At 48.4% G+C, this 16280-nt stretch overlaps 1 protein-coding gene across 1 annotated transcript; it reads left to right on the forward strand.

Moving 5' to 3' along the window:
* Window positions 1-791: 791 nt before the first annotated feature.
* On the forward strand, window positions 792-12112 carry LOC130492461 (acyl-coenzyme A synthetase ACSM5, mitochondrial-like). Its single transcript, XM_056866211.1, has 13 exons — window positions 792-1034; window positions 3422-3632; window positions 4405-4612; window positions 5294-5437; window positions 5522-5678; window positions 6486-6565; window positions 7216-7339; window positions 7920-8000; window positions 8117-8218; window positions 9219-9346; window positions 10630-10729; window positions 11171-11290; window positions 12026-12112. The coding sequence occupies exons 1-13, from the start codon at window positions 792-794 to the stop codon at window positions 12110-12112; spliced, it is 1785 nt and encodes a 594-aa protein (XP_056722189.1).
* The last annotated feature ends 4168 nt before the right edge of the window (window positions 12113-16280 follow it).

The raw sequence follows: 16280 nt of genomic DNA on the forward strand, positions 1-16280 counted from the left end.
GTTCGCCAACACGGCTCTAGGCTGATCCTGCATTGAGCAGGGGGTTGGACTAGATGGCCTCTTTGGCCCCTTCCAATTCTATCATTCTATGATTCTATGATCACAGACACTTCCTTTGGCATTTCACTGTTTGCCCTGTTAAGCCTGTGGGTACATCACCAAGGAAGGTGTTTTCTGCACACTCCGTGCAAGGCCCTTTCTGTAAAACTGGGGCGCTTACCAAACACGTGCATGCATTTACAGTGGTTTGATCAGACAACCTAAGTTGGTATGTGGATTGCTCTATTGATAAAACAAATAAACAGATGGTGGAATATAGAATAAGCTGCCTTATACTGAAGCAGACCATCGGTCTATCGAGGGCAGTATTGCCTCTTCAAGCAACTCTCCACGGTCTCAGGCAGAGGTCTTTCACATCACTTATTACCAGACTTTTTAACTGGAGACGCCAAGGATTGAACCTGGGACCTTCTGCAGGCAAAGCAGATGTTCTACCACTGAGCCACAGCTCCTCCCCAGGTATTGTCAGAACTAATGCCTCTGTTCTTGCAACAATACAGGCAATTACTGGGGGGTGGGGGAGGAGAAAAGGGAAAAGAAGCATATAGTGTACCACGTATATAAAAGAATTCCCAAAATATTCTCTACAAGCTAAACAGGGGCAGTGATTTACAAGGACCAGCACTAGAAATGGCTTTAAACAAATAAACGATCTCATGAGAATCAGACATCTGGTTACTTGTAGACATATGACAAAATAATTTCTCCTTCCCTTCAATAAGTGTTCCTAGATGATTTTGCTTACCTTGGTGCCGAGATCTAACTGTTCTACCATGAAGACTTTACTGAGATCAGCGATCCTCACATCCTTCGGGAGAATTCAGCCGCTTCCTGGGTCGCTCCACGGACACCGTCGGCTGCTCAGCGCTCCGATTTCTGCCAAGTCCGGGGTCCTAAGCAGCGGGGGGCAGCAACTGCCGGAGTACTTCAACTATGCAAGTGACGTGCTGGATAAATGGTCGCAAATGGAAAAGGTAGAACTGCTCTCCTTCTACAGCAGATCACTTGTAATAGCAGGAGATCTCCCACCTGGATTTTGCCCACCCTAGGTGTCACTGAAAGCAGTTGGGTTATCATTTGCATCCTAGCCGCGCTAAGATATCACGACCCTGTAATCAATAAAGTTGAGGCTCGATTCTCCTCGGCACAGTGTTATCTATGTCGTCGCCATTCCCTTCCCCCAGCGGCTGGTCCAGGCACAATGGCACGGAAGGCACTGGTGTACAAGACAGGTTGCGAGCCCTTGGATGAGGGTTAGGCATGGTATGGAAAGAGTGGACAGGGAGAAGCTTTTCTCCCCCTCTCATAATACTAGAACGTGGGGTCATCTGCTGAAGCTGGAGGGTGAGAAATTCAAAATAGATAAAAGGAAGTATATCTTCACACAACGCATAGTTAAATTGCGGAACTCCCTGCCCCAGGATGTGGTGGTGGCTGCCAACTTGGAAGGCTTTAAGAGGAGAGGGGAGTCGTTCATGGAGGAGAGGGTTATCCATGGCTACTAGTAAAGACTTTTGAAATGTGGTGTTGGAGGAGAGTGTTACGGATACCCTGGACAGCCAAAAAAAAATCAGTGGGTTTTAGATCAAATCAATCCTGAACTGACCCTAGAAGCTAAAATGACTAAACTGAGTCTGTCGTACTTTGGACATATTATGAGAAGACCAGAGTCACTGGAAAAGACAATCATGCTAGGAAAAGTTGAGGGCAGCAGGAAAAGAGGAAGACCCAACAAGAGATGGTTGACAGATCGTACCCAAAGAGTGCTAGTTAATGGTTCCTCGTCCACTTGGAGAGAAGTGACTAGTGGAGTTCCTCAGGGATCTGTGCTGGGCCCTTTGTTGTTCAACATCTTTATAAATGATTTTGATGAAGGAATAGAGGGGATGCTTATAAAATTTGCAGATGATACTAAATTGGGAGGGGTAGCAAATACAGTAGAAGACAGAGCCAAGATGCAAGATGATCTTCACAGGCTGGAGAAATGGGCTAGAACTAATAAAATGCACTTCAACAAAGACACATGTAAAGTTTTGAATTTAGGTAGGAAAAATCAAATGCATAATTATAGGATGGGGGAGACTTGTTTGAGCAGTAGTGTGTGTGAAAAGGATCTTGGGGTCTTAGAAGACCAAACACTGAACATGAGTCAGCAGTGTGATGCTGTAACTAAAAAGGCAAACGCAGTCTTGGGCTGCATCAACAGAAGTATAGTGTCCAGATCACGCGAAGTGATGGTATTGCTTTACTCTGCTCTGGTTAGACCTCAACTAGAGTACTGTGTTCAGTTTTGGGCACCACAATTTAAGAAAGATGTAGACAAGCTGGAACGTGTCCAGAGGAGGGCAACAAAGATGGTGAAGGGTCTGGAGACCAAGTCCTATGAGGAAAGGTTGAAGGAGCTGGGTATGTTTAGCCTGAAGAGGAGAAGACTGAGAGGGGATATGATAACCATGTTCAAGGACTTGAAGGGCTGTCATATAGAGGAGGGTGCCGAGTTGTTTTCTGTTGATCAAGAAGGTCGGACCAGAACCAACGGGTTGAAATTAAATCAAAAGAGTTTCCGTCTAGACATTAGGAAGAATTTTCTAACAGAGCGGTTGCTCAGTGGAACAGGCTTCCTTGGGAGGTGGTAAGCTCTCCTTCCCTGGAGGTTTTTAAGAAGAGGTAAGATGGTCATCTGTCAGCGATGCTTATTCTGTGACCTTAGGCAGATGATGAGAGGGAGGGCATCTTGGCCATCTTCTGGTCACTAGGGGTGTGGAGGGGGGAAGTAGTTGTGAATTTCCTGCATTGTGCAGGGGGTTGGACTTGATGGCCCTGGTGGTCCCTTCCAACTCTATGATTCTCTGATTCTCTGATTCTCTGACTTTATAAAGAAAGCCACAGCCCTCAATCTGCAAGACCTGAGCAAGGCTGTTAAGGATAGGACACTTTGGAGGACAGTGATTCATAGGGTTGCCATGAGTAGGAAACGACTTGACGGCACTTCACACACACACACACACACGAGTAAAAATGGTTACTAGTCATGAAGCATCCCTATTCTCTCCAGGATCAGAGGAGCATGCCTATTGTATTAGGTGCCGTGGAACGCAGGCAGGATAATGCTGCTGCTGTCATCTTGTTTGTGGGCTTCCTAGAGACACCTGGTTGGCCACGGTGTGAACAGACTGCTGGACTGGATGGGCCTGGGTCTGATCCAGAATGGCCTTTCTTATGTTCTTATGTGGGTCAAGAAAGGGACCAGAGGGAGCACTGGGGGGTTACTTGTACACACAATGTTGTCCATGTGTCAAGGTGCTCCATTAAGAACCCAGCAAACCATCTCTTTCCACACCCGTGTGTGTCCACCGTACAGGATGGAAAGAGACCTCCCAACCCAGCGTTATGGTGGATAAACGGCAGAGGAGGGGAAGTGAGGTGGAGTTTCGAGGAGCTGGGGGCCCTGTCCCGGAAGGCGGCCAACGTCCTCTCAGACCACTGCGGGCTGCAGAAAGGAGACAGGGTCGTCGTCATTCTCCCCCGGATCCCAGAATGGTGGTTGGTGACCGTGGCTTGCCTGAGGACAGGTCAGTAAAAGGCAGAAGCTCACAGAACATAGCAGGACGTTGGTTTGCTGAGGCAGGGGACAGTTCTGGGAGTCACACGTCAAGTGTAACCACCACTGGGCAAGCTGACTGCTCAGGGCAACTTATGCGCAACCGACTTCTGGCGACCCCAGCAAGGGGCTTTCGAGGCAAGGGAGAAGCAGAGGTGGTATTCTGGTGCCTTCCTCGCCCAAGGACCGACCCTGCTTAGCTTCCGAGATCAGGCTATACCATGCCACCTTCCTTCCCGTGACGTCAGAATCTGGCCCAATAATACTAGTTATAATAATTGTGTGCCATCAAGTCCCAAACGACTCATGGTGACCCCGGCAAGGGGCTTTCAAGGCAAGTGAGAAGCAGAGGTGGTTTGGCCATTGCCTTCCGCTGCAGAGTCTTCCTTGGTGGTCTCCCATCCAAGTTCCGCCCCTGCATCGGGCTGTACCATTCTGCCTTCCCATTAATCTGCTCAATAAGGGCGTAGAAACAGGAAGGAGGAGGTTGTTTAATTTTCACGCCCAAGCCATTACCTTCGGGAGAATTTCCCATTTTAATCTTTTGTTTAGGTGCAGTTTAGATACCAACACAGCCAACAATTTAAACCTATCAAATAATGCAATTGGAGGGGAGTTGGGGGGGAGAGGGAAGAATGACAGCCATTCTGCTCAATGGCCGAAGGTTCGCCAACGATGAACCACTCAAACTGCGGGGGGCCGCGACGTCAGCTGTCTTCCGCGCTTCTGTCTTGCTCCGCTAGGAGTCGTGGCCATCCCGGGGACAACCCAGTTAACGGCCAAGGACATCCAGTACCGGCTCCAGGCTTCCAAGGCCAAGTGCCTCATCACCACGGACGCTTTAGCGCCGGCGGTGGATTCCATCGCGGCGGAGTGCCCCTTCCTGAAAACCAGGCTGATGGTCTCTGAAGGCAAGAGGGACGGGTGGTCGAACTTCAGCAGCCTCTGCAAGTGAGTCGTCCTCGTTGCGTCTCCTCTGAAATGACAGCTCCACGATACACGGGGGCCCGTCTGCCCTGATCTACCGACCTAATCTAATTGTGTCCTGGCCTTTTTGCAAGTCAGTTCTCCTTTTCTCTCTTTTATCCTCGCAACAACCCTGTGAGGTTGTTTAAGTGAAGAAACAGAGACTGGTTAAAGGTCATCCAACCAAGCCGAGTGGGGACAGTCCTCTCTCATGGGCGACAGCTCCCCAAATCTTTTTGCCAAAATTTGCCCATGAGTTCACGCGCGGTCCCCAGCCCGGCAAACAGCACCCCCTGAAGCCCTTTCTGGGTCACCAAAACAGTGTGGAGGGGGGAAGGCTGGAGTCCCCTTCTTCCCCCCACCCCCAGTGTGGCCCCACTCCAAACTGGGAGCCCGATGTACTTGGGGAAAGAGTTCCACCGGACCCGATGTTTATCTGAGTCAAAGTCCGCTTTGGGGAACTCAACCGTTAACATGTCAAGTGTCGTTCAGGCTTCGATCTTGAAGCTCGCCCAGGGCATTTCCACTCAGCCTCGCCTACCTCACAAGGATGTTGTGAGGATCAAATGGAAGAGGGGAACGGATGTACACACACACACACACACACACACCGAGCTCCGTGGAAAGACGGATACTTCAACCACCGTGGTGCTGTTTCTTTCACAGAGAGGCGTCTGCCGACCACACCTGTGTGAAAACTAAACTTCTAGACCCGATGATGGCTTTCTTTACCAGCGGGACGACGGGTTCGCCCAAGATGGCCGAGCATTCTCAAGGGAGCCTGGGTTTCAGACCCGTCTGGAATGAAAGGTATGGACAGGCGCTTTCTTTTGACCTGTGTCCAATACTGCAAACCTCCTCGATCACAAACCGTCTTTCCTTCCGTTCTGTCAGATACTGGCTGGACTTGACTCCTTCGGATACGATGTGGTGCACGGCAGATACGGGCTGGGTGGTGGCCGCGATAGGATCCCTGTTTGACCCCTGGGCTCTTGGGTCTGGCGTCTTTGTCCACCCTCTGCCCCAAGTGGAATCAACGACCATCCTGAATGTAAGATGACCGTGCCCAGACTCCTTTTGTGTTTCTGCCAGCAGTCAGGATTCAGTGGGGAAAAGGAATAATGACATTTGTGCTCTTGTAATTTCCATTTGTTCGTCTCCCAGAGCCTCCAAGATGCTCCTAACCCACAGATGGTTGAATTTAAGACTCCTCTGTTTGTTCACCTGCTTTTATGCCCTGGCTTGTTTTTTGATTAGTTTGGCTTGTTTTTATTGGTGGGATTTCTTTTATTGACTTGTTTTTTATTGTCTTGGTTAGTTTTGTTTTATTGCTCTAGCTGTGAAGAAGTTTGGAAAGGTGGTGTACAGATTTTCCTAGTCCAACACTCCATCTTGGTGAGAATATTGTGGGATGTCAGAATATAAAACTAAGAAAATCTGTGTACCGCTTCTCCAGACTAATGGGGGTAGTATTAGTCTGGAGAGGCAATATACAGATTTTCTTAGTCTAACACTGGCCATCTAAGCCAGAATTATCCTGGGATGTCAGAATATTTAAGAATACCCCATTAGACACCCCACTTCTTATGTCCAATACTTCTATGCCTGTTTGTAACTCTAGTGTGATGACTCAGCATGGTTAGCATGATGCTCTACTGTTTCAGCAGTTAGAAATATAGAGAGCTGGAAGAGACACCAAGGGTCATCTAGTCCAACCCCCTGCACAATGCAGGAAATTCATGGCTATACCCCCCTCCTCCAGTGACCCCTGCTCTATGCCCAGAGGAAGACAAAAAATTGACAAGTTGGTTAGATCAGCCCATGTAGTTCACGCACATATTTTTGCTTTCCTCTTTAGACTCTCTCCCGATTTCCCGTCACTGCCATCTTGGGAGCTCCGACCTTGTTCCGCATGTTGGTGCAAAATGATCTCACCAGGTACCTGGGGAAACTGCTTTCTGGAAAAGGCTATATTTCACTATGCATTAGCTGGCTCCATAGCCCAGCATGGCTGTTCTTATCTTCCTTCCCTCCCTCACTCCTTCCCTTCTTCCTTCCTTCTCTCCAGTATCAGAGGAGCATGCCTATTACATTAGGCGCTGTGGAACACAGGAAGGATGGTGCTGCTGTAGTCGTCTTGCTTGTGGGCCTCCTACAGGCACCTGGTTGGCAACTGTGTGAACAGACCACTGGACTTGATGGGGCTTAGTCTGATCAAGGAGGGCTGTTCTTATCTTCTTTCCTTCCCTCCTTCCCTTCTTCCTTGCTTTTCTCCAGTATCAGAGGAGCATGCCTATTATATCAGGTGCTGTGGAGCACAGGCAGGAGAATACTGCTGCAGTCGTCTTGTTTGTGGGTTTCCTAGAGGCCCCTGGTTGGCCACGGTGTGAACAGACTGCTGGACTTGATGGGCCTTGGTCTGATCCAGCAGGGCTTTTCTTTGGTTCCTATGTGCTTATGAAGCTTTGATGTCGAGCAGAGATTTCAACCTCTAGTCCCAACCCCTTTCACATTGCGCCACCTGCCAATTTGATGCTAACGTAAACCCCAGAAGGTTAGCCTTACCCGGCCTATGCTTCCTGTTTAAGCTACAGGTTCATGAGTCTGAAGTACTGCGTCAGTGGAGGGGAGCCTCTGAACCCTGAAGTGTTGGAGCAGTGGAAAAGCAAGACGGGGCTGGACATCTTTGAAGTGTATGGACAGACAGAAACAGTAGGTGCACACAAACTCAGTCTCTTCTTATGCCTTGGGGGAAGGCCTTTCATGCCATCTGATGCAGCTTATTTCTAGTGAGATGGCCTGGTTCTGTCTACATTGAAGGGTGGCTGCTCTCAAGTCAATTCACTTGAGTTTAAATTGAACATGCCAAGGACCAAAATGGGCCAGTCACAGCTCTCTTAGAGCTCTCTCAGCCCCACCTACCTCACAGGGTGTCTGTTGTGGGGAGGGGAAGGTGGTTGTAAGCCGGTTTGAGTCTCCCTTAAGTGGTAGAGAAAGTCGGCATATAAAAACCAACTCTTCTTCTTCTTCTTCCCTTGCTGCTGCTTCGTGGGGCGCGTGCTCGGCTTGGGGCCTTGCTACAAGGCCAGCCCTGTTCAGAGACATTAAATAGGAAGTAGGAAAAATGAAATGCCTATTTGCCTAAGCCCTATGCTAGCTAAATATTCTACAGCTCTATGCATACTTACTTTGGACTCAGGGTAAACCCTGTTGAAATAAGAGTAAATGTGCTTGGGATTGGCCTTCGCATGTCCTTGAGACCACTGAGAAAAAATGCTCTTCTCTCAAATAGGGTATGACTTGTTCGACTCTCAGAGGGATGAAAATCAAACCTGGCTCAATGGGAAAGGCATGTGCCCCATACGATGTCCAGGTTAGTTAAATATATTTACTTTTTTTTTAAAAAAAAAAAGTGTATTAAATTTTAACTGGTCTTAACAGGCTGGAACAAATGGGGTTTGAACCAGTTCTGTACTTCTCTTCTTCCAGATCGTAGATGAAGACGCAAACGTTCTGCCTCCGGAAAAGGAAGGGACTATTGCCATCAAAGTGAAGCCCGAGAGACCGCTCGGTCTTTTCTCATGCTACGTTGTAAGAAATCCAGCATGGTGTAGTGGTTAAGAGCGGTGGTTTGGAGCGGTGGACTCTGATCTGGAGAACCGGGTTCAATTCCCCACTCCTCCACATGAGTGGCACACACTAATCTGGTGAACTGGATTGGTTTCCCCACTCCTCCACATGAAGACAGCTGGGTGACCTTGGGCAAGTCACAGCTCTATCAGCCCCACCTACCTCACGGGGTGTCTGTTGTGGGGAGGGGGAGGGAAGGTGATTGTAAGCCAGATTGATTCTTCCTTAAGTGGTAGAGAAAGTTGGCATATAAAAACCAGCTCTTCCTCTTCTATACACTGGAGAATAGCAACATTATAGGACATGTGAAGGACCTGTACATTTTCTAGCTTGTTGTGGTTGTGGGTTAATGCCAGGTGCAGAAACGATACCAGTACGCATGCCATCTTCAAGGACCTCAGATGGATCCAGTTCACACTAGTGATAACACTATGATCGTCACATCCTTCCATCTCCTAAGTACAATACGGTTTACAACTTCCAAAACAGAGGAAAACTTGCAGTCGTTCAAAAAAAAAAATCCTAAGATTTTCGATTTTTTCCTCCCCAAATGAAAATGATACATGGGTTTCTTGATTTATCTTAGAGATAACTCGGCTTTTGCGACCCTGTCCTTTTCGCCCTAGAGGTTACGTTGTCCACAGATCTGAGCTGTGGGTGCCTGACTCTGTTTTAGAGAATGATTTGGCCATTTGGAAATGCCTCGCGGCTGCCTGTTCCAGCGGCACCGTGGACCCGCGGGCTTTTTAAATGACCAAATACTTCTCTGCATTGGGGTCCACAGCTCAGACCTGTGGATGTCATAACGTCTAATTTGGACAGACAAAGCATCTAATTCCTTGGGCTGGGCCATTCCAGTTTTACACAGACTGCAACTGAGTTGGTGATTCAAATGTGCTGATGAAGCTTTGATGTCGATGGTTTGATGGTTAATCCTCCCCTTTCTGACATGTTTCATTAGGACAACCCAGAGAAAACCGCGGCAACAGAACGTGGGTCTTTCTACATTACAGGGGACAGAGGAAAGAAAGATAAGGATGGATACGTTTGGTTTGTTGGAAGAGATGACGATATCATCAATGCTTCAGGGTTCGTTTTAGTCATATAGAAGGGTGGGTTTCCTTTGGGGGTGTTTGCGTAACCAACCTAGTGTTTTCATATTTCACTTTAGATTTATTTGTGTGTTTCAAAACACTTTTATACCACTTTTCTTCGCCCAAAGGAAATTCAAGTTGGGCTGACAATAAACAGGATGTCCTGAAGTACCATAACAATAATTCAGCCCAACACATGAACACATGAAAGCTGCCTTATACTGAATCAGACCCTTGGTCTATCAAAGTCAGTCTTGTCTACTCTGACTGGCAGCAGCTCTCCAGGGTCTCAGGTAGAGGTCTTTCACATCACCTACTTGCCTAATCCCTTTAACTGGAGATGTCGGAGATTGAACCTGGGACCTTCTCCATGCCAAGCAGATGCTCTGCCACTGAGCCACAGCCCCTCCTCCAGCAGCAATTATCAGATTTTTAAAAGTTTCAAAATCTGTTGTGTGACCACATCTTTAAGGTAACACCATAAATTAACTTTTGGATCCTGAGGAACCTGTCTTCTATACTTTCATAAGGACATAAGAACATAAGAAAAGCCAATGCATAAAGAGCATATGAAAAGCACAAAACGAACATCAAGATAATGAAACTAACTTAAAACAAGTGTGTAAAACTCATTTTAGCCAGAAGAGAATGGACATTTCCTTGATTAAAAAATACCATTGAGCTCTCAACTAGCTCAACTCATGATTATCTCTTCCCCCCCACCCCAAATTCTTGGAAACATCTCGGGTCTTCCCAAGCTTTTCCATGAATACTGAGCCTCTTGAAGCTTCTCCTTGGGACCCCCCACCTGATCCCCCCTTCCTTTGCAGTCAAACATTCTTGGAGAGGAGGAACTAGTGGTAGAAAAAGGACACTGCAAACTGCAGGAACCATGTAGACCTCGGAGCATTCAGTCCAGAGAATCATAGAATTGGAAGGGACCACCAGGGATCATCTAGTCCAACCCCCTGCACAATGCAGGAAATTCACAACTACCTCCCCTACACACACACATACCTCCCCAGAAGATGGCATGAATCCACAGCCTGTTTAGCACCAGGCTGGTCTGCAAAATGGAGCCACAATTCCTTTTGGACATAACACAACTCTGTAGGGCCCCTACGCCTCCCAAGGTGTAACAAACGCCGCCGAAAACATTCTTCCTTTTTAAACCTCTGTCAAGATACATGCTCCAGATAAAAAGGTAAAAATGCTGCACATTTCCTCTAGCTCGTCGATTTCCCCTCCATGTCGATTGTGCTTCCTTTCCTTTCTTAGGTATCGCATCGGACCATTCGAGGTGGAAAGCGCTCTTCTAGAGCACCCGGCGGTCACCGAAGCGGCGGCAGTGAGCAGCCCCGACCCGCTCAGAGGAGAGGTAATGAGCATGCCCAGTGGCCCCTCTGGCTCTCTGCTCCACCCTCTGGCGCTAAACCGGGAAGAAACGCGGGCGGAAACCCACCTCATCCTCATGCTCAAATGCCTGGGAACCAATGGTGCAAATGACACTTGGTCCCAGCTTGCTGGGGGTAAAGTGTCAACGACCGGGGAAGGCAATGGCAAACCACTCTATAAGCATAGTCTGCCTAGTAAATGTCACACATGAAAGCTGCCTTATACTGAATCAGAGCCTTGGCCCATCAAAGTCAGTATTGTCCACTCCGACCGGCAGTGGCTCTCCAGGGTCTCAGGCTGAGGTCTTTCACATCACCTACTTGCCTAGTCCCTTTAACTGGAGATGCCGGGGATTGAACCTGGGACCTTCTGTGTGCCAAACAGAGGCTCTACCAGAGTTGCTTCTGCCAACTTTTTCTTGCAGGTAGTGAAGGCTTTCGTCGTCTTGTCTCTGAAATACACCTCCCAGGATAAGGAAAAATTAACTCACGAGCTTCAGGAACACGTCAAGAAGGTCACCGCTCCGTATAAATATCCAAGGAAGGTAAGTGTGCCCGGCAAATGGGGGCATATCCAGATACAGGGGTGGACAGCCTAGAGCCCATCAGTTCATGACTTCCTTATCAAACAAAGCATCAACGGATTTCCTTTCACCCAAGAAAGCCGGAGGTTGGCATTCCTCTTAAGGCATGCAGAAAACCAGAAGGAATCTTTGCTGCAGGCGGGTAGCTGTGTTGGGTCTGAGGTAGAAGAGCAAAGGTTGAGTCCCTGTAGCTCCTTAGAGACCGACAAAATTTCTATGGCATGAGCTCCTTTCATCAGTTATCTGTCACAGGGAACTTTGACCCTCTAAAGCTGCAAATCTTGTTGGCCTTTAAGGTGCTACTGGGCTCAAACCAATCTCTAAAAGGAATCTTGCGGCATTTCAAAGATGGCCACATTTATTGCAGCATTAGCTTTCATGCACCAGATTCATCTCGGGCCCTAGGACCTCAATTTATTATTATTTTTAATTATTCGAGAAAGCACTGTAAACTGGCATCCCTGCTCCACACACACACACACCTGAAGTTACTTCTGTCCACTATCTATTTAAAATATTTATATCCTCCTTTTCTCCCGATCAACGGGACTCAGAGCGACGCCACCACTCTAGAACAGTGAACCCCCGGGGCAGGCCCACCAGCCATTAGGAACCACGTTTTGCTCAACAGTAATCGTCGGTGGCTCTTTTCTACACGACGAACAGTCAAAAGTATTTGTTCCTTTGTTTTCCCAGGTGGAGTTTGTCCAGGAGTTGCCGAAGACGATCACTGGGAAAATCAGAAGGAACGAGTTAAGGAAGAAAGAATGGGGAGATGTCTGATGTGTGGGCAGATCCCTATAACAAAGGAAATTGTCCGAGTCACGTTGATGTTGGCATTACCTGTCTCTTTCTCCGTTGGGCTCTGGGCTCCGGGCTAAAGGTCAAGGGGGTTATAAATTATGATTAGGGACAAAGAGGGAGGGAGCTGAGCAGTTCCTTTGCTGAGGAAGGATTTGGAATAAAGACGGTGGAATCTGTGGATCTGCTCTGCCAATGACTTCACTGTCCCCTGGCCCAAAGACACTTTTGAGAGAGCCAGCATGGTGTAGCGGTTAAGACCGGTGGTTTGGAGCAGTGGAGTCTGATCTGGAGAACCGGGTTTGATTCCCCACTCCTCCACATGAGCGGTGGAAGCTAATCTGGTGAACTGGGTTTGTTTCCCCCACTCCTCCACATAAAACCAGCTGGGTGACCTTGGACTAGTCACAGGTCTCTCTGTCCCACCTAGCTCACAGGGTGTCTGTTGTGGGGAGGGGAAGGTGATTGTAAGCCGGTTTGATTCTGCCTTAAGTGATAGAGAAAGTCGGCATATAAAAAACCAACTCTTCTTCTCTTCTTCTCATGCAAGAGGTCTCTTGCGCCAAGGATGGAGGCTGCCTGAGCCAAAGTTAACTGAGCCACCGTTAACAGAGCAGATCTATCTGATCCAACCCAATCAGCTTTTGCATCGCTCTGGTTAGCAATGCACTGAGAAGCAGGGATGATTCTGAGTTTCTCACCTCTGCTACTTGTGTCCCTGTTTCGATCTCGCTTCTCCCTCATGCAAATTGTAGTCATCGTTCTTTATTTTCACCCAACTGCTTCCTTGTACCTTGTCAAAGGCATGCATTTTCCGACATTAAACACAAGACAAGAAATCAGAACGACATCTGCCTATTGTGTATATAAGTTATGTATGACAAGAACTACATAAATTGCATATAATACCACACAGCGTACACACACATGGCTATTGCAGCGTAGTGGTTTCGGGTGCTGGACTAGGACTAGAGAGACCTGGGTTCAGACCCCCACTCAGTCACAAAGCTTGTGACTGGTTATTCTCTCTCACCCAGGTCTGCCTCGCAGGGTTCTTGTGAGGACAAAATGGAGGAGGGGGAAAACATTGATGCAGCTCTGAGCTCCTGGGAGGAAGGGAGGGATAAAAGTGTCACAGACAGACAAATACAATACGGACAAAACCAAACCAAAAGTGAAAAGTCAAGAACTGAACTGATGAAATAAGGAACTCTGGATTGTTCCTGGTTTTGAACACGCCTTAACCGTTTGTCCATTTTCCCCTTGTCAGAAACCTGTTTACTGGTATGCAAATGTGAAATTTTCCTTGTCACCTCAAATCTGCATCAAATGGCCTTGCGCATATTTAATTTCCCTCTGCCAGAATTCCCCAAGTGCAAATGATAATCCAGGACCTCACAGGGCTGTAGTGACAGCAAATCAAAGAAAGACTGACTGTTAGGTATGCCAGCTTCCAGATGGGACCTGGGAACCCCCCGGAATTACAGCTCCCCTCCAGACTACAAAGATCAGTTCCCCTGGAGGAAATGGATGTTTTGGAGGGTGGACTCTACGGCATTGTACCCCGTGAGGTCCCTGTCCTCCCCAGGCTCCACCCCCAAATCTCCACGAGTTTCCTAACCTGAAAACACTACTCCCCCCCCCCCATCCCCTGCCGGAGGCCAGGGAGTACCTGGCAACCCAACAAACTGTGCAATTCCATGCAGAGATCTTCCAGGCTTAAATCTGCTAAGGCTTGCACTGGAAGGCTTTCTCCTGCTGCATCTTCCCACAGTACAGGAGAGGGGAGCGGCGTACAGGGCAGGTGCCATCTTCCGACCTCCCCGTGGCTCAGGGGTGCCATCTTTCCTATTCCCTGCAACGGGGGGGGGGGGAGGCAGCTTGGGTGCCCTACCTTCGGGCACCCAAAATCTTTGGCCCAGCCCTGCCACCGATCTCCCCGTAGGGTCTGAGGGCGGTGTGTTCCGGCGGACGCTCATCTGCAGTTCCCCCATTTGAACTGGGGCAAAAAAAACCCGAGTCATGCTCGGCATGAGCAAGATGTTATGCAAACGTCCCCTTTAAACACAAACCCTTCTTGCTGGGGGTGGCTGGGTGGGATGTCCCAGTGTGGAAGCACCCTTTCTCCACTTTCTCCGCATGGTCAAAGTCTGACCGGTGACATTTTCCAGCTGTCTCTCTTTCAAAAGACGTCTGCATTTTTTTTTTTGAAACCGTGACTTGGAGAACAGACAAGGAATGGGTATTTCAGTCCCGAATAGCTGACCCGGCGGTTCTGAACTTTAGACGCAGAGCTGTTCCAAACATTAACAGGGGCGAAAGGAAGACACCTTCGGCCCATGTAAGGAAGGATACTAAGACACGGAGCCTCGAGGAGGAGTCTACCTCGCAAAAGGCTCTGATCTATAACCTTCGCCAGTTTGATTATTAAATATCAGTAACCGAGCACGATCGAAAGCAAGAGGGAGATTAAAAGGCAAGGAATGTTGGACAAAATCAGGACACAGGTCCAATATTCTGTCTACATCTATGCCTGGCGCCATGTATGTCAGTTCAAACGTCACATAGCCTAGGCTGCCAACCTCCAGGTACTAGCTGGAGATCTCCTGGGACTACAACTGATCTCAGAAAAACACATAAAGCTGCCTTCTACTGAATCAGACCCTTGGTCCATCAAAGTCAGTATTGTCTACTCAGACCGGCAGTGGCTCTCCAGGGTCTCAAGTGGAGGTCTTTGACATCACCTACTTGCCTAGTCCCTTTAACTGTGGATGCCGGGGGTTGAACCTGGGACCTTCTGCATGCCAAGCAGATGCTCTACCACTGAGCCACAGCCAGGGTCTCAGGCAGAGGTCTTTCACATAATTTACCTGCCTGGTCCCTTTAACTGGAGGTGCCGGGGATTGAACCTGGGACCTTCTGCATGCCAAGCAGATGCTCTACCACTGAGCCACGGCTCCTCTCCAGGCAACAGGATCAGTTCATCTGGAGAAAATGGCCGCTTTGGACGGTGGACTCTACAGCATCATACCCCACTGAAGCCCCTCCCCTCACCAAACCATGCCCTCCTCAGGCTCTGCCCTGAAAATCTCCAGGTATTTCCCAACCCCAGAGCTGACAACCCTACCTACAAAGTTATCAAAATATCAAAGGACAAGGGGGGATTATAACATCATGGGTTGGATCTAGCCAGCTTTTCCAGTCTCACTTAATTCATCAACTTCCTACAGCGCCCATTCCACATGGCTTTTGTCTATGGAGCCCCCATAATTCCCAGCACAGCCTTTTGGTTGGCCAAAGGGGACCCATTCCTCTCCCTAGAGAGGAGACGTTTGAGAGGTGATATGATAGCCATCTTCAAGTACTTGAAGGGCTGTCATAGAGAGGATGTTGCTTTCTGTTGCCCCAGAAGTTAGACCAGAACCAACGGGTGGAAATTAAATCAAAAGAGTGTTCAGCTAAATATTAGGAAGAACTTCCTGACAAAGTGGCTCCTAGGTGGAGCAGGCTTCCAACAAGTGGTGGTGAGCTCTCCTTCTTGGAAGGTTTTTAAGCAGAGGCTAGACGGACATCTGATAGCAAGGCTGATTCTGTGGACTTAGGCAGATCGTGAGAGAAAGGGCAGGAAAGGATGAGGCAGTGCTCGGCTCTCGTGGCCCTTTCTTACATGCCCAGGGTAATGCCGATTCCACTTTGGGGTCAGGAAGGAATTTCCCCCCAGGCCAGATGGGTCAGGGACCCTGGAGGGTTTTTGCCTTCCTCTGGGCATGCAGCAGGGGTCACTGGGGGAGAGGGGACCTTCCACATGCAAACCAGATGCTCCACCACTAAGCTGGTAAATGCCGATCTGAAAGCATGCAATGGGAGGCTTGCAAATTTCACAGCTACATGTATGCACAGGCGTGCACACATGTGCCCCCAATGGCCAGCCCCTCCCTTTCCTCGAGCTACAAAACTTACTTTTCCAAAGGGACAGAGGAATAACTTCCCATTAATCTGGTAAATTCTGGTCTTCCAGACAATTGCTTATGTGATGATAAAATCTGCGGATGCAAACACACTAAAAACACTGCTCGTTTTAAATTGAATAGCATGTAAATTTGAACTTCACCCATGCTATTTGCCCGGATCTGCAGCAATGAGGAATTAC

Source organism: Euleptes europaea, chromosome 21 (assembly GCF_029931775.1).
Source record: "Euleptes europaea isolate rEulEur1 chromosome 21, rEulEur1.hap1, whole genome shotgun sequence".
Taxonomy (NCBI): domain Eukaryota; kingdom Metazoa; phylum Chordata; class Lepidosauria; order Squamata; family Sphaerodactylidae; genus Euleptes; species Euleptes europaea.